The sequence below is a fragment of the Leguminivora glycinivorella genome, chromosome 18, assembly GCF_023078275.1.
Source record: "Leguminivora glycinivorella isolate SPB_JAAS2020 chromosome 18, LegGlyc_1.1, whole genome shotgun sequence".
NCBI classification, from domain to species: domain Eukaryota; kingdom Metazoa; phylum Arthropoda; class Insecta; order Lepidoptera; family Tortricidae; genus Leguminivora; species Leguminivora glycinivorella.
In genome coordinates this window covers 16034742-16053893 of record NC_062988.1, presented here as the reverse complement: position 1 = coordinate 16053893, position 19152 = coordinate 16034742, and the positions used below count along the sequence as shown (strand labels likewise).

Here is a 19152-nt window from a genome sequence, read left to right as displayed (position 1 = left end):
GTTTTAGAATCTCCGCTTGACCCTGACATTTTACGAGAAGTATTAACATTCATTTATACAGATAAAGCTCCAAGTGTAGATGAGAACCCTGAAAGGTTATTGGCTGCTGCAGATTACTACCAACTGAGCAGGCTGAAGAGCCTATGTGAGGAAGCATTACATAAGAAATTGACTGTTGAGAATGCTATAGAAACCTTGCAGTTGGCAGGACTGCATTCGGCAAGTACACTGGAGCAATTGACCCTTGAATTCATAAAGGATGGTCAAGCAAAGCTGATTATCAAGACTGAAGGCTGGGCTAAAGTGAAGTCTGTTGATTTGATTAAGAGAATCTACGAATATATTGTGAATGATGATATTGAAGCTGATATTAAATAAAATAGTCTTCTATCTATATCTATATAGAAGAAAATACTCAAAAACAAATAATTATTAGTTATGCAATACTTAGAAATGTTTTATTACACAATTAATGTATACCTATAATGAAATTCATAGACTATCCATGTAAGAATGTATAGGAAATGTCAAATTATTTAATTAAATGAAAGTGAAATGTTGTTACGAAGGCCTAAAAGGTATTAAACTAGAAATTACATATTTATGTTTGCTCAATAAAAAAACAGAAGTAAATAAATACATTTTTATTCTTCATCACTACTTCTCTCCGAGTCCGAACTATTATCACTAGATTCACTATGATACTGTATCCTATTTCTATTTGTATTTTCAAACAAATCATCATCATTGTTCTGTTTTACATCACTTTTGCTATCTTCAAACTCTTTCGGCCAAACATTGTTCTCTTTGTAATATTTAATAGAGTCCTTGTTCATTATCTTCACTATTTCAGCTTTCACTTTATTGCCTTCTAGAATAGGTTCCACAAGTATGTAATCTCCTCTTTTAACCCATATGTTTTTTCTGAACTTTATAGGCATAGACACTAAATATTCTTCTCCGGTTGGTGTAGTTATCTAAAACATTGAAATACAAATCACACAACAGTTTTGAAATTATATTATAAACTGTTCCAACCCTAGGGTTTTAGTGCTAAATGTTGTAAAAATAAAGATTTTTCTTGAGCGAAAAGCGACAAAAATAATGTTAAAATATCAATAAAATAAATAAATATAAATATTGGGGACACCTTACACAGATCAACTTAGCCCCAAACTAAGCAAAGCTTGTACTATGGGTGCTAAGCGGCGATATACATACTTAAATAGATAAATAAATACATAGGTACTTACATAGAAAACGTCCATGACTCAGGAACAAATATCTGTGCTCATCACACAAATAAATGACCTTACCGGGAGTCGAACCCAGGACCGCGGCTTAGCAGACAGGGTCACTACCGACTGAGCCAGACCGGTCGTCAAGCAACAAAAATAATGTTAAAATATCAATGAAACATTTTAGGTTATGTTACAAAGTAAACAAAAGTATTGAACAATAAAAACAAACTATACCTGATGCAAATTGTTTCCCATACTTTTTAAAACTTTAACAATGCTTTGATTTTCTTTCGGCAGTTCAAAATCGTCCCACAAAGCTTCGTTCATCACATGTTTCCTTTTAGTAACTTTCGACATGATGCAAACAGTGGTTTTAGATCACTGCCACAATAAATTGAGTTCAAACAATCATCTATTATTTCTTGGCTTGTTAACATATAAGTTTACAACCGAAAACAAGTAAATGTATTTATAGTAAATTCAAAAACACGCAGTGATTTTACGCAAAACGTGGAATATAACCAACCAATATCAATACTATTTATTGTCAAACGTCATGCAAATTTATCGCATTTTACAATGACATAAGGTGCATTTTAAATAGTTAAGATATTGGAATTTTAACGATCAATCAGTCGTGCGCCAACTGACATTATAGAAATGAACTGTCAAAGTGACATTTGTTTGCGAAACTATTCAAGGTATGAGTTAAGACGTCTAAAGCCACATTCATAATCGATATTAAAAGCTACGTGCAATCGATTATTCATATTATTTTTATCTGATCAACATCTAAGGCTTCCCACAGACAGTCTTAAAAATTCATAATCTTAAAAAAAACTTGTATGCAATCTGACAGTTCAGATCTGTCAGTGTCTTGTCAGTGTCAGTTTGAACTGTCAGATTGCATACAAGTTTTTTTTAAGATTATGAATTTTTAAGACTGTCTGTGGGGAGCCTTAGGGTGCGCGCCCACGGGCAACAAAGTTGCTCGGCGACTTACGTGTTAGTATGAAAAGTTGCGTCGCTTCGTGTGCGCACCAAATACTATGTAAACTCTACGAGTTAATACGTGCAGCTCGGTGCCAAAGTTGGCAACAGGCACACTAGCGCTCCTAGCGGCATGAGTTGATCAAAATAGTTTAGTTTCATACAGCATAAAATTAAAAAAAATTACAAATTCTTATTTTTTTGTTTTATTCCGTCTAAAAATGTTAAAGTAGATCAAGTAATAGCATTTTCTATTATAATTTACTCAAATAAAAGTCTGAACAACTACTTTGATCAACTCGAACCGCTAGATGGCGCTAGTAAAATTGTTGCCGCTCAATTGTATGGGAAACGTCAGAAGCTGCACGTATTATAGTATATAGTATTTGTGCGCACTTTCATACTAGCCCATAGACCGATGACGTGAGCGACAAAAAAGTCGCTGCCAAAAGCTGCCCATGTGTGCGCTCTATAAATTTTATAAGCAGTAATGTGTGCGGTACATATCCTTGTCCTATCATTCCACTATCATTCACAACATATTCATAGATTCTCTTAATCAAATCCATATTTATTTATTTATCATATCAAGCAGGATAACGAAATAAAGACAATACAAATAACAAAAACCTTTTATTTCTTACACCTATCAATAACTTGATATATATTCAAGGATTCTCCACTAGGTATCCCGTAGCCCTTTTCCAAGCCGTGTGGGTTGGAGGGGGTTGTGCAGCATAAGTCCGCCTCTTTCCGTAGCACCTGGTCCACTTCGACTGAGGTGAAGAAAGCCACAGAGAGGGGTAGATCGTTTATGCCGACGCTGAAAATAAAAGTGACACAATTATTTAGCTATTTTAAACTTTTGAAATAAAACTATGGAAACTGATTAAAACGCGTATAATGAATTTACAAATAAATATCCAAACTTTAATAGAGAAGATGGCTTTACTTTACCATCGGCTTGGGATCCAGTAGTACATCTGATAATGGAACAAGCACGACGAAGACTGTGTCATTTTTTGTATTGTATGGTGATGGACATTTGCAGTTTGTTTTTTGTCAATTTTGTGTAGATTAATTGAGTAATTGTTTTTTTTTAACATAGTACTTAATTGTAATTTTTTTTAAATATGGTATAACTAGCTTTATTAATAGTGTGTGAACCTGCCTTAAAAATCTATATTTTTTATGGTGATGGTTCGTTAATATTTCTTGTAGGTGGGTAGTTTTAGCACATTGTAATTTTTTCTCAGTCAGCCGTTGACCACGAATGCTGTAAAGTGTTCGAAACGTCGGGATGAATAGTAAAAAAATCATTATACGAGTTATCGGTTTTCATAGTTTTATTTCATGAGTAACTACCGCGGTAACCGAAGACAATATTATATTTTAAACTTTGTTTCAGAAAACAAAAGGTACATAAGTGACAAGACAGAGGTGGAATGTTAAAGTTCCCTAGTACTCCTGACGGTCCAGACTATAGAGGTCTTCAATAAAAGAATGTACAGATTTTCAAGGTGTTGGCAACACGAAGGTAACACCTCTGGAGTTGTAGGCTTCTATGTGTATGCTACAGTAACTGCTTTATTTGTACATACAAACATACATACAATCACGCCTGTATCCCATAAAGGGGTAGGCAGAACACATGAAACTACTAAAGCTTCAGTGCCACTCTTGGCAAATAAGGGGTTGAAAGAAAACGAAACTGTGACATTGCAGTGACAGGTTGCCAGCCTCTCGCCTACACCACAATTTAACCCATATCCCATAGTCGCCTTCTACGACACCCACGGGAAGAAAGGGGGTGGTGAAATTCTTAACCCGTCACCACACAGGCGCTTTATTTGTTTGCCATTAAAAAAGAGAAGGCTACACTATAGTGCACTACCACAACTCTGGAATGATGAACGATAGAAGACAACAAGCTTAATTTAAGTACATACTGAACATTTCTTTATGTGAGAATTTAATGCACATAAAAAGACTGTCAGCAGGCCTACGTCACTCGCTCGCGGTCGTGCGTTAAGTACCTACCCACTAGGAGTTGCCTCGAGGTAACAAATCGCCGAGGGGTATTCTTCTGAGTTTTACGTAGTAACTTAATAATAATCCGTGCTGTCAGCGCGATCTTTTGGTTTCTTCATATATTGTTTGAAAAACTCAGGTAGGTTAGTCAAGTAATTGTCGTTTTTTTTTTGACGTAATTTAGAACATTATGAGGAGGCACACTGACATTTTATCCCACCAGGCGGCGCCTGTGCAAGTGTCACTGTCATTCATATGTGAGAGAGAGAAAACAAATGTCATCTTCTCGCTCTCACGTATGAAATTCTTTATCGGTGCAATGGACTAATAGGGTGGCGCCATCTGTTATAACCTTTGAGTGTGTCTCCTCATTGGAATAATGTAGTAATTATTTTTTATTAGAGTTGTGCCTGCTCGTTCACTAAAAAGATCGCTCCCAACTAGTACGATCTCCGAAGTGTACTAGTTCGTTCTTTTAGGACATTTAGTACAGTAGTACACCTAGAGAGCGAGAGACAAATTGTGCATATGGCGTACAGTAATGCTCGCTCGTACTAGCCGAGAGCTGATCGGCCGTTGTCGCGCGCTCTCGGTCCGAGTCAGTCGGTTCTAGTTCGGTTGCGGTCGGTTCACACGTATCGCTTTGCTGTCATTGTCACTCCTAGACTCTTCGCTCCCATTCTGTTGCGCGTGTGTGAGTGTACTAAATGTACTAGAGAGCAGAATCATTTGGGAGTAGTTCGGTCTAGTACAGTGCAGAGAATCGTGTCTTTTGTACTATTAGTATATGTACTAAACAAGCCTAATTTTTATGTCATTCGATTTCATTCAGTACTCAGACTCACCGTTGCGAGCAAAACGCTCTTGTAAGCAGGTTCGTAATCTGTAACGCCAACGCTGTCTCATATTTCTTCTCCTCTGGCACCAAATACCGGACTTCGTCGTGAAAGCTCAGGCAGAATCTGTAGGCAAATAATGATAATGTAAGCATCGGACATAAGGAGCCAAATCCGGTCTCGTTTGGTGCCAGTACAACTTTTCAGTAAAAATAAACATAAGGGACCGTCAACACTCAAGAGACGCATGTCCGCCGACGCGGAACGGACGTCAGCGCCACGCCGCCTGAATGTAATTTAAAAAACGTCTCCTCAGTACATTATGTATAGGAAGGACGGGCAAGGGACGTCGCTTGGCGCGCGCGCCCAGGCGCGTCTTACGTCTTTCCTATACAAAATGTACTGAGGAGACGTTTTTTAAATTACATTTAGGCGGCGTGGCGCTGACGCGTCTTACGTGGACATGCGTCTCTTGAGTGTGGACGGTGCCTAAGGCAACTAACCTAACCAAGAAATTAAAAAAAAAACTTCAATATAGTGGTCCGATTTCAAACAAAAAACTAAATCTAAATCGATTAATCAGTTCGGGAGCTACGATGGCAGACAGACACATACACAAACAGACAGACATTTTTTGTTAAAAAATACAATATGAAATAAAAAGTCCGACTTAGTCCGTTTTCACATTATCCGATCCGATATCGGATGTCGGTAGGATTTCAATGGAAAAAATCCAAGATGGCGCCTGTCCTGTAATGAATGAATGAATGAATTACTTTATTGCGATAAACATGGTATACATTAGGTGGTATATCGGTCGGTGGTATATGGGATATCGGTCCTACATCCGATATCGGATCGGATAATGTGAAAACGCACTAAGGCAAGCATAACCGCTCAATGTCAAACAGATACGAGTACGTAAGAGCAATGTCAATGTCAAATTGTGTGTTCGACTCGATTCGACTTCGTATAAATTAGAGCTCGTGACATAGTCACTAACGTCGATAAAGTTAGCTGGCCATTTATTTCAATGCCACATACATTAGGTTAGGCACTAGTCCCACCGCGAGCTAGTAAGCTATGAGCTATCGGCTATAAAAACGAACAAAAGATAAGCACTCCCGTGTAAATAAAAGAGACACGGCGATGTTTATAGTTACTCGCCCAACCGTGAACTAGTGCCTTAATGGGTTTTTAAATACATATCAAGAATATTTGTACTGTTTGTATTGCAGTATTAGTGTGCAGATTATAGACTTGCTAACTTTATTGATATAAAATTCCGGTTTATTCTTCGTTTTTTATCATTTCTTTCTACATACATTTATAAAGTTCGTTTCAATAAAATTATATATGTTTTCACCACCCCAACTGGTAAAGGCTTTCTTTGCTATTCGAAAACAGATAGCAAAATTGCATTTTATCCACAAGAGTGCAAAGTAATTTCATACAAATTTTAACTTCATGTCTTAAGCGGGCTGGTAGATTTTACTTATAAATGATGATTTTGAATCATAAATATTGAATTATTTGATGGATTTGATTTCTTTTCATGTTTTATAGTCCGTAATTTGTTCGTGTTCGTGTGGTGAAAAAGTTTGTGTTTTACTCGGTGGCAAAGTTTAACCTTCGTGCCTTAATACCCTCGCAACGCTCAAGATTCTACTTTTTGAACCACTCGCTACGCGCGCGGTTCAATATTGGAATCTTTCGCTTCCTCGGGTATCAATATTGGCACGTGCGGTTAAACAACAACTTTGCCCCCTTGTAAAACAAATAACTATTAAACGCGATACTAAAATAGACAAAAATCCTCTTAAAGTTCTAGGTAATGACCTATAATGCACTAAAATTAAAAACAAAAACTTGTGAACATATTTTTTATTTAGAAAACCTTTTCAAAATGTCTCCAGCAATTTCAATATATGAGGATACAAAGTCTTGGGCAAGTCATTTCCCCACACGAAGTCGTAATGATTCCATTTTTTCGACTCCATCACATGATACAACACAACGTTGGGTAGGACAGTTCGAAGATATTCCACGTCTTTAAGATTGCACATAAGGTCATTATTTCCCGCAAACAGGGCTGTTTTTATAGTGTACTGTGCAAGGTTGTAATCCGGTGGTTCAGTTTTGCCGTAACGTTTTAAATTTTCCGCAGCACCATAGTCGTATAACGCAAACCGCTTTCTTAACCCTAGTTGGTTATAATGTATAAGACTTTTCCTCGATCCTGATGATGGAAAATGTCCAAATAATACAGGTAAAAACTCTCGTTCTAGCCGTTTAGGATCGTAACCGCCAACTTGGAAGATCAGGCTGCGGCATAAAACAGGGTTCTGAGTACAGAATGCTTGAAAAATTATTTTCTCAACGCTTCCATCGCGGAATACCTCTTCGATTTTAAAAGGGCTAAAAACTTGGTCTACCAAAGGTCCCATTTCGATTATTAATGATAAGGGTGAAGTCAAATGTTTAAAAAACGCCGACGGTCCCATTGCTATTAAGATTTGGACCTTCTCATTATATTCAGGTCTCAGCGATCCTAACACGAAGTGATCAGTGGTTCCTTCTGAATGTCCGATGCTTTTAAGAGTCTTATATCCTGTTGCGTTTAAGATATAATCTATGATAGCTGGGAGATCGTAGTATCCACGTTCGTGAAAACTGTAGTCCCAGAACAGTGGGTCTGTATCTGGGTTTAGCTTGACATGTTCTCTAGCGTACTTATTACCTCTCGAATTTGCAGCCCAGACATCATAGTCTTTATCAGCTAATGTTATAGCTAAAGAACTATTGCCTCGGATGATGAATGAGTCTGAGCAGTCGTTTAAGCCGTGTAGTAATAGAACTGGGGGTTTCTTCCCTGGTATGCGGAACAGAGTGAGAATGTAGCCATCTTCTGTGGTTACTCTGTGTTCTAATGCTCTGTGGCCGTATTTTATACTTAGTTCGGTGAAATTGAGATGAGCGTCTTCAGGTACCAATGAATTTGCTTTTATAACACTGGTTACTATTAAAAGTAACAATATGGTTGTCACTGACATGATTTTGAATTTTCATTCAAACTTTTCTTTCTCGGGAACTTCCACAAATTTTCAAAATAACTTTTCACGGTCGGGTTGCGATACATCAGAAATGTCGCGGTAATTATTAACACTTATTATGCAACATTATTATTTAAACAATTTTAAATATTTTACACACACGTATAGAACAAGTCGGAAACACCATGGCAAATAACATGGAGATTGACAAAACGCATTTAAATATGCATATCAAAATAAATTAACAAATGTATGGAAATTTATAAAGCTCGTTTAAATATGTCCATCAAACTAAACTATTAAAAACGTAATAAAGCAAGAATATATTTTTAATTCCTTAACTACGGTGTACAGAACTAGTATTTTAAAGATTTTCCAAGGTCGACTAGTTCTAAAATTGATGTGTACGTGAGTCTATAGTTTTTATGTGACAACAAAACATAAAAACAAAAACTATAGAGATATAACATTTATCATTCATTTTTTTTATTTGACGACCGGTCTGGCCTAGCGCGTAGACTAGTGCCTGCCTGCTACGCCGCGGTCCCGGGTTCGAATCCCGGTAAGGGCATTTATATATTTGTGTGATGAGCACAGATATTTGTTCCTGACTCATGGATGTTTTCTATGTTTATATTATAAGTATTTGTATATTATTTATACCGTTGTCTGAGTAGCAACACAAGTCATCTTGAGCTTAGCGTGGGACTCAGTCAATCTTTTTCAACTCCTGAACCGAGATTTCTAGCCACAGCATGCGGCAGGGCGTTACCTCGAGGCTGTCGCCCCGAGCACATGGTCTGCTCTAAACGCCATACCAATATCGATTCTCTAAAAAAATCTTTGAAGGTAGCAGTGGCAAATTTTCCAATGGAGACAGTGCGTAAATCTATAGACGAGTGGCCGGATCGTTTGAGGGCATGTATTAAAGCTAAAGGCGGGCATTTTGAATAAAAAATATATTGTTTAGAAACCTTATTAACTTACCTACAAATAAACATTTACTTGTGGTAATTACATTATTTTAAAAATATGTTTATTTTCATTTGTAACAGAACTTATGGCTAGACTAGGTATGTATAAAAGAGGCTGTTCCGAATCTTTCTGTACCACATTACTCATATAAATGGATAAGTAAGTAACAGAGATATAAAAGTTAACAAAATACTAGGTAAATACTTGGGGCTTCAGAAAAAGCGTTTGATCAATTGCACCCAATGTGAGTATCTTATGCCTCTTGTTATCTATATATTTTATTTACACTTAGCAGCCAGTAAGCGTACCATTTTATCAATTTTTATTCATAATGTGTCAAGGAGGCGGAGGAATGTTGTTCCAACACCTAGAATCTGCGTAGTCAAAGTTGCCGAGGTGTGTCTAGGAGATTTAAGCTAGTTCTGATGTTCATAAAATGAAACTTTTTTTGTTGATTTGAAACTATGAATGCATTGCTTCCTTATAGGAGGAGAGATATTTGTTCCAACACCTGGCTGCGTCGCAGAAGCTACTAACATGTGTCTAGTAGTTAGGTTATATGGTATAATACATATAGCAGCAGGGGCCTGGTGTCGCATGCTAGCCAGCATCAGGTCAGGTGTAAGAAGTCTGCCGCGGCCGACTGCACGGCCCAGTTCAGCCGCGTGCGTGTTTAAGGCTATAGGAGGTGACATATTGTTCCAACACCCGGTAGTGACGTAGCTAAAGCTGTCTTTGCCAAGATGGGTCATAATACCTGGCAGTAGGGGCCTGGTGTCGCATGCTAGCCAACATCAGGTGAAGGAAGTCCGCTGCGGCTGACTGTACTAAGGAGGTGGCATATTTTTCCAACACCCGGTGGCGACATAGCTAAAGCTGTCTGTGTCTAGATAGGGCATAATACCTGGCAGTTGGGGCCTGGTGTTGCATGCTAGCCAGCATCAGGTGAAGGAAGTCCGCTGCGGCTGACTGTACTATCTAAGGAGGTGGCATATTGTTCCAACACCCGGTGGCGACATAGCTAAAGCTGTCTGTGTCTAGATAGGGCATAATACCTGGCAGTAGGGGCCTGGTGTCGCATGCTAGCCAGCATCAGGTGTAAGAAGTCCGCCGCTGCCGACTGCACGGCCCAGTTCAGTCGTGTGCCGGCCCAGCGCCCGTTCGCGTGTTCCAAGGAACGGGATAGACGCCCGGAGAGGAAGGCTGTTGATGGCGCTTCGGAATCTGCAAACAAATCATGGATATATCAAATACAATACAATACAAATACTCTTGCACACCTTTATAAAATACAACAATACAAAATAAAGAAGCAACACGAACAAAGGTAAACAAAACAACAGGCGGTCTTATCGCTGAAGAGCGATTTCTTCCAGACAAACTTAAGGTAGCGGAAATTGAATACTGGAATCTGATCAAATACTGGAAGTACGGAGGTAGTTTAATAATAAAATAAATATTTTTAAAGCCCATTTGTCATCCCAGTCACGTAATACGCAAATATTATTTGTGCCGTTTGTATATCCGAGGTCTTTATAGAGAGTACGTCGTAGACGTCGCATCGGACCGATAGATGGCGCCATCGTTCGTTGTAAGTCGCTCCGGCGTCTCACCGCCGCGATGTTGGTAGTCCCGTTTTTCCCCACCTGCAACACAAGGCCCCCCGCGCCCCGACTCGCCACCAGCCACCCACATTGTTTCGTCGAACGCCGAAGTGACCGGTTGTCGCGTATTCCGTTCGAACATTTTTACAGCATGGTGTCTCGAAATTAATCTTTTAGTTTCTATTTCCTTGTTATTTCTGGTCAAACCAGAGTTATTCGTGTTTTTATTTAAAAAGTGGCTTATAACGTTTCGGAATTATGAAATTTTTCAATTTCATCCGTCAATTCTTTCTTCCCTTTTAATTTGCGCTCGTTCGTCTTGAATAATGAGATATATTATGCCTCGCTAGCGATCATTATTCGTCTTTCGGGGTTCTCACTATAGAAATGAACGAGCGGTGCTTTATGATTCTACCCACTTTTTTGTAAGAAAGTTCCATGCTGCAAAAATCGTTACCGTTAATCAGTTTTCTTTTTAAACTATTCGCATTTCCGAGACTAAAGTAGGAAGTGTTATCCGCGTATTAAAAGTTTCGCGCGAGAATATAAGCGGTAACGTAGGTAAGTTGCTCCGCCGGGGACCACGTGCTCCGGGGACCACGTGCTTCGCGACCGCGGGCTGCGCGACCTGCGGGCTGCGGCGGCGGCGGCGGCGGGCGCGGTGGAGGAATACCGCGCTTCAAGGAGGTTTGAATTTCTCCGACGAATGGGTGAGCAGATTCATATTATTTTAGAAAGAATATGTTCGGTTTCCGATTCGGTGCGGAGGCCCCAAGCCACGTGTCGGCGCCGAAACTTACTGTAGCGCTGCGATAGCGCCGCTGACCGCGGCAGTGTTGTCCGCCGCGTCGGCGCCGCCGAGGTTGCGTAGAAGTTGCCTCCTCGTTAACGATGGCCATCTCTGCGGTGCCGCCGAACAACGTTGTGGCCGCCGCATAGGCGCCGCGTGCGACGCTGTAAGTATGTCTGCTGCTGCCCCGACGCGAGCGCCGTGCCGTTAGTGATCAGTCGTCAATACGCAGGCTACCAGCGCGGCCACCTTCTGCCCCCGCCACAACGCCGCGAGCCTGCTGAAGCTGTCCACCAGTATCGCTGGCCGCCACGCTTATGCTGGCGCCTCGATGGTGATGCAGAGCGTTCGTCTGCCGTGACAACGCCGCGATCCTGCCGAAGCTGTCCACCAGTATCGCTGGCCGCCACGCTTATGCTGGCGCCTCGATGGTGATGCAGAGCGTTCGTCTGCCGTGACAACGCCGCGATCCTGCTGAAGCTGTCCACCAGTATCGCTGGCCGCCACGCTTATGCTGGCGCCTCGATGGTGATGCAGAGCGTTCGTCTGCCGTGACAACGCCGCGATCCTGCTGAAGCTGTCCACCAGTATCGCTGGCCGCCACGCTTATGCTGGCGCCTCGATGGTGATGCAGAGCGTTCGTCTGCCGTGACAACGCCGCGATCCTGCTGAAGCTGTCCACCAGTATCGCTGGCCGCCACGCTTATGCTGGCGCCTCGATGGTGACGATGCAGAGCGTTCGTCTGCCGTGACAACGCCGCGATCCTGCTGAAGCTGTCCACCAGTATCGCTGGCCGCCACGCTTATGCTGGCGCCTCGATGGTGATGCAGAGCGTGCGTCTGCCTTGACAACGCCGCGAGCCTGCTGAAGCTGTCCACCAATATCGCTGGCCGCCACGCTTATGCTGTCGCCTCGATGGTGATGCAGAGCGTTCGTCTGCCGTGATAACGCCGCGATCCTGCTGACTGTCCACCTGCTGTAGCTGTCCACCAGTATCGCTGGCCGCCACGCTTATGCTGGCGCCTCGATGGTGATGCAGCGAGCTCATCTGCCGTGACAACGCCGCGATCCTGCTGAAGCTGTCCACCAGTATCACTGGCCGCCACGCTTATGCTGGCGCCTCGATGGTGATGTAGAGCGTTCATATGCCGTGACAACGACGCGAGACGCGACCCTGCCGAAGCTGTCCACCAGTATTGCTGGCCGCCACGCCTATGCTGGCGCCTCAGTGGTGATGCGGAGCGTAATACTGTTAACCGCTGCACAGGCGTCGCAATCCTTCTGCTGCGTCTGCCGTGACAACGCCGCAAGCTACTTGAAGTTTTCCACCGGTGTCGTCGGCCGACACGCTCATGCTGGCGCCTTGATGTCGCCTCGATCGCACGAGGTAAGATTGCAGACGCGGCGACCTTCATCGCGCCACCGAGCGCAATACTGCGGCTGCCGCGAAGGCGTCGCTAATTTTCCTGCCGCGTTTGCCGTGACGACGCCGCGAACTCTGTTGATGCTGTTCACCGATGTAGCTGACTGCCACGCTGGCGCCGGTGCCTCCCGCGCTGACGGCGGCGACCTCGAGAGGGCCACCGAGCACGATACTGCGCGACGCGACAGGGCATCGAGACGCCTTTCGAGCTGACGACGGCCGTCTCAATCTCACCGCCGAACATAACAGCGTCTGCTGCAGTGACAAGCTGGTAAGATTGCTGATGTGGGCCCTTGGTGCTGCTAGCCGCCACGCTGATAACGCCCGTCGCGCCTAAGATGTCACGCTCACCGCGAACACTGTCTTCCCCTACAATGGTGCCACGACCACGACTATCCAGGCTCCGTCTGCTACGGTATCGTTGCAGACTCTGTTGCTGACCAGGCTGATACTACCCTCCAATGTGACGCCGGGCGCCGCTATCAGCTGACATCCCGTACACTATGGTATCCACTCTTCTCTTTCCAGTTCCCGTGAAGTACGACTGTATTTACACTCTATTTTGACCAAGGACTCCTCCGTCGCCGAAGTGAGAACAGATAAATTCTTAAGATGCTACGTCCTAACGTGGTTTGGAGACCCATAGTTGAACGAGGTAAGACGTCAATAACCGGACGAGGAGCCGCACTGCTGCGAGGGTGTCCTGACGATGTTCGCGAGCTATCTAATCGGAGAGGCGCCTCGCGAGAAGACCCTGTGATTCCTGTACATCGCTCTTTGTGTAGGTCAAAGACATCGTAAAGGTTTGCGGAATTAAAAAAAAAAATCCCTTTCAGAATGTCCAGATCTGAATTCGAGCCAGCGTCCTGCATCCTGAGCGTGCGTCTGTTTACCGGGCGGACACCAAAACCGATCGGCAATCTGGCCGCGGGGGTTCCAAGTACACGACGATTTCCCGGAGGCTTGTGGCGCCCCCTGTCCATTCGAGAGATTAACTTATTCGCCGAGCCTCTAATAAACAAATTGGGAAAAATAAACCTGCTTCGCCTTAGTGAACTTCAGATTCCAGCTCAAAGCGAAAGGGGCCAGGAACTCAGGAGTACTTCAGTAGTTATCATCTGGCTCGACTATACTCAATTAATATAGTGCTTGATTCGATCGTAGAACCTGATTTCATAAATTTCACAACTTTCGTGGTCTACAGAGGAAGGTTGCACCGCTGCAGTTTCCAGCATTACCTCGTACAGCTGCCGATAGCTGTAGGCCAATCGCCCCTGTTTTGCTTGCATCTGCAGCCCGATAAGACCTTCAATAATCGGAACATTGTACGAAGTAAAGCTCTTCCGATGGAGAATAATCTTCAACAGGCGGTGGCGCTGGCGACTGAAGTGACATGCAGCCGGCTTAAGGTTCGCATAGCACTATATGCTATGCACAGTTCAGTTGTATGTTATGTTATGCTGTACGATGGCAGGACTACATCTCTTCTGTTACGAGTAACTACGACAGTAACTGCTGACTCCAACAGACTGTCGTACGAGGTCAGTATGCACCCCCTGGGAGCCAAGTAAGTGACCTTCGGTGACCTCGCCTTCTCCTGCTTCGCCCGTCATCGTACCTCTTCGTCTGCGAGAGCCCTGCATTACGCCGTACAACGGTACGTATTAAGCCTCCGCCACACATAAAGCGCATTCCGCTTCGCTATCAGCGCGCTGAATGCGCGTGCATTCCGCTCGCCTCCCGCGCGCGTTGCGCTCGCTATCAGCGCTCGTTCGTTCCCGCTAGCGCCCACTGGGCGCAACGCCAGCGTTAGTGCGGTGCACCGCCATTATTGCGCTCCGCCTACGCTCTTAAAGCGCGCATGTGTGGCGGTGTTAAATTCACCCCTTGACCTGCTACCACGACGTGTTCAGCAACCACCAGCGATGCGACACTGACGTCTCCACCTCTCAGTCTACTCTGTCGACCTTCATTGCACGAAGTAGAAATCCGTCGCATCGGGTTTTGGATTAGGTAATGGATTACCCTAAGAGTCAATGACTGACTTAAAGAAATCGACTGATACCTCCGTCCAGTGTAGTAGCAATCGACAGCGCTCGTACTTTTCATCTTCTAGGCTAGTCTTACCGAGCGATCGGTATCCTCAAATGCCCTCACTAAAAAGAGTTCAGAGTTCAGGAGTCTCGCTTGCAACCGCGCTCGCTTGACGCGAAATAGTCTGATCGAAAATACCAGTATTGTAACAAATAGCCCTTGGGCACGTGAGTGATGACCTTTTTCTGTGTTTGATATGGACGTAAGACGTTGGACTTTAAATAGTCATATCAAAGCTAATATTGATTTAGATAATTTTTACGAAGGGTTGACAAAAGCAGTATCAATTACGTTACCCTGCTACAGTACAGATAGTTACACTACTTTTACAGTTAATTTCCACACTTTGTGTCTGAAATTGGGTTTATAACCTGATAAAATAACGTGTCTGTTAATAATAATAGTGTATCTAAGGTTTTTGTATCTTGTTCAAGTCAGCCTCGCCTACATCTTTTCTTTTTTTTTTGGTTTTGATCTGCGATGTATAATAATGTCATTTCTCTAACTATTCGCTGACTAAAGCTAAACGTCATCACGAAAATCTCTTTATGCGTTTCTGGCACCGAGATATTCGCGGATCGAAGGCTATTTCGACTGATACATCTGTCAAATCGGTTCAACTGATTCACTTATTCTTCTATGCTATGCCAATAGGGCTACCAAAGGCTTGCGCGCCAGCTGACTCGCCACCAGGAGATAATAAACAGGTCTCTATAAAGACCTCGGATATACAAACGGCACAAATAATATAAAAATTTTACCTTCCAATAAAATTTGTATTATTTTGCCTGGTATATCCGAGGTCTGAGTGATGCCTTCCTGGTAGGCTTAATATACCGTCGGCACTTCTCCTCAACAATGAGGGTGGCTGGTGGCGAGTCGGGGCGCGGGGGGCCTTGTGTTGCAGGTGGGGAAAAACGGGACTACCAACATCGCGGCGGTGAGACGCCGGAGCGACTTACAACGAACGATGGCGCCATCTATCGGTCCGATGCGACGTCTACGACGTACTCTCTATAAAGACCTCGGATATACCAGGCAAAATAATACAAATTTTATTGGAAGGTAAAATTTTTATATTATACTGTACCTCCAACGTGTAATAGTATTTTATATAATCGTGATATAATTCAGAGCTTTTCAGTCGAGTACCATGTTTAGGCCACGAAGCTTGCTGAGTGGCCTAATAGTACGGTACGAGAGTGAAAAGCTTAATTATATCACTATTGTATACAATACTTTTTCTATGAGTCATCATCTTCATCATCAATAAACAAAAAATATCATTATTCAAGTCAAAATTAATGTTAATAGCGTCGTTCACCGATGTATCAACATCGAATTACCTGGCAACCAATTGTTTGTAATAACGGTCTCTGATTGGTCGATAACGCGATAGATAAAAAAAAATGTGTTTCAGATGCAGAAAAAAATTGCCAGGTATCGCAAATTAGTATAGAACTTGTATGAAGTTCTATTTTTGACATTTTTTCAGTTAACTAATGTGAAGTGTAATGAAATATTATAGTTGACTAAGTGTCAAAGACTATCCAACACTGAAAAGTCAGCACTTATAGTTTAGTCAGTGGTGTCCTAATTGATAGATTAAAGTCGACGAGTAGAAAAAAGATCTTCTTTTTTTTTAATTAATCGTATTAGTGTAATGTGATCAAAAACTGAATTGTGCTGAGTACAGCGCCATTTTGGAGTAGCACGTCAGTTCGATACGATTCCTTTTTCACATTGTCTCTTGTACTACGAGCAAAAATGCATGGTTATATAATATTAAAAAAATATATACTGTTATGCACGGTGGAATAAGGCAGTGCAATAACGTATAAGTTTTACTGACCAGCGATTTCTTCCAGTTTGTTGAACATTTCGGATTCGGTGCCGCCGACCCAGCGTGGCCGCTCGAACATTTCTTCGACTTTTTTGCCGCTCATTTTGGCCAGCCTGACTGCCTGGTATCCGGTCATTTCTACTACCTGAACAAAACACGTGAATAGGAATAAATAAATAAATATTGGGGACACCTTACACAGATCAACATAGCCCCAAACTAAGCAAAGCTTGTACTATGGGTGCTAAGCGACGATATACTTACATACTTAAATAGATAAATACAAACTTATATACATAGAAAACATCCATTACTCAGGAACAAATATCTGTGCTCATCACACAAATAAATGCCCTTACCGGGATTCGAACCCAGGACAGCGGCTTAGCAGGCAGGGTCACTACCGACTGAGCCAGACCGGTCATTAAATGTTGGTAAACCTTAATTTCTTCACGTTTTCAGAAAGTAAATGTCATGCGCGGATCCAGGGGGGGGGGGGGGGCACAAATTAACTTGATATGACTCTAAAGACTAATAGGTCATCATCATCCTCCTTGCGTTATCCCGGCATTTGCCACGGCTCATGGGAGCCTGGGGTCCGCTTTGACAACGAATCCCAAGATTTGACGTAGACACTAGTTTTTACGAAAGCGACTGCCATCTGACCTTCCAATCCGAAGGGTAAACTGGACCTTATTGGAATTAGTCCGGCTTCCTCACGATGTTTTCCTTCACCGAAAAGCGACTGGCAAATATCAAATGACATTTCGCTCATAAATTCCGAAAAACTCATTGGTGCGAGCCGGGGTTCGAACCCGCGACCTCCGGAACGAAAGTCGCACGTACTTACCGCTAGGCTACCAGCGCTTCTAAAGGGTTTACTGACGATTCGCCAAAAAACGTTTCCCAAAGTTTCACATCCCAAACTATTATTCCCAAATTATCATTTCCCAAATAAACGTTTGGCAGAACAACTTATCGCAAATTGACATTTAGCAAAACTTTTTTTGGCAAGTATTTGTTTCCCAAAATATTTACTTGGTCAAATTTCATTTTACCAAATATTATTTAGTCAAAGGTATTGTTAGGCAAAATTTCCATTTCCCAATAAATGTATTGTAATTAAATGGTGCACTGGAAATTTGTTTGTTGATTTTATACTATGTGTCCAAGATTTGTGTGAAATAATGTGTATGTCGTACCTACTTTTTTTCCTCCTGCTGCAAATGTCAAGGATGACAATTTCACTTACATATCCGGATACATTCTATTAATAAGAAACCTTATGTTTTCAAGACCATTATGTTCTATTAATTTTTAATTACTTTAAAACGCCATTTGCTCACTGTCAACCTAACACGCTCCTCCTCGCTTCGCTCGTCGTCGCACCTAAACTGACCCTGTCACACACGAGTTTTCTGTTACAATACTAATAAAATTATTACATTACATTTATGCCTTGTAATATTTATTGTCAAACGTGGTTTTGCATGGTGTAATTTGTAGAAACATTTTTTGACAAAAAAATAGTTGACAAAATAATTTTGTCCAGTAATATTAATTTTACAAAAATAAAGTTGAGCAAACTTTTCGTGTCCAACTGAAGCCTTGGGAATAAAACTGAAATTATCATTTGACAATTTTAAGTTAAATTTGGCAAAAAAATCTTCGGTAAATTAAATTAATCCCGTAGAAATGAAAATGCAAATGCCTAAATATTTTCGAAATTTGCGATGTGAAATTTTGACCAAACATGTTTTTGGGATATAAGTTTTGCCATTAAAAACGTTTGCGAAATAAAGTTTTGACTAAATAAAATTTGACTAAGTAAAATTGTGCCAAATGATAATTTGACCAAACAAAATCATTGCGAAACATACCTTTGCCAAACAATACTTTGGGAAATGAAACTATTGCGAAATGATTATTGGGAAATGAAATTTGACGAAACGTTTTTTGGCGAAACGGCAGGACACCCTTCTAAAGACTAATAGGTATGATAAACAATAATAAATAATTACCTGTCCTTCCAAATCCTCATCGATCATTCCCTCCATATATTTCTTCTTCAGCACATACACTCTTCTTCCTTTAGTGGTGGCGTACATTTTGGCGGCCTTACTCTTTGCTTCAGACATCGTCATGGTAGGGTTAAACTGCTTTAAAAGTCGCTCGGCGAATGTTTGGCCCGCACCTAAGAAAAAATACAAAATAATTAAACTGTGGACCAAGTACTTGGAGCCTTCAGAAAGAACTGCACTTGTGAAATTT

The 19152-nt window shown here is 42.0% G+C and overlaps 3 protein-coding genes across 3 annotated transcripts in view; all 3 read right to left on the bottom strand.

Annotated features, from left to right (window-relative positions):
• Nucleotides 1–577: 577 nt before the first annotated feature.
• On the bottom strand, nt 578–1749 carry LOC125235896 (probable RNA-binding protein EIF1AD). The gene is made up of 2 exons (XM_048142525.1): nt 1476–1749; nt 578–977 (listed from the first exon to the last, which is right to left on the bottom strand). Exons 1-2 carry the CDS (start codon nt 1596–1598, stop codon nt 645–647), a joined length of 456 nt encoding a protein of 151 aa, XP_047998482.1. The 5' UTR covers nt 1599–1749; the 3' UTR covers nt 578–644.
• A 1114-nt stretch (nt 1750–2863) lies between these two features.
• LOC125235924 (DNA polymerase subunit gamma-1, mitochondrial) overlaps nt 2864–19152 on the bottom strand; it is a 41784-nt gene continuing 25495 nt past the window's right edge. The window contains 5 exon segments of the mRNA XM_048142565.1: nt 2864–3054; nt 5108–5224; nt 10182–10350; nt 16891–17026; nt 18903–19075. Of these exon segments, the coding sequence (XP_047998522.1) occupies nt 2865–3054; nt 5108–5224; nt 10182–10350; nt 16891–17026; nt 18903–19075 (785 nt within the window). The 3' untranslated portion in view covers nt 2864.
• On the bottom strand, nt 6967–8435 carry LOC125235925 (lipase 1-like). The gene has a single exon (XM_048142566.1). It carries the CDS (start codon nt 8149–8151, stop codon nt 7000–7002), a length of 1152 nt encoding a protein of 383 aa, XP_047998523.1. The 5' UTR covers nt 8152–8435; the 3' UTR covers nt 6967–6999.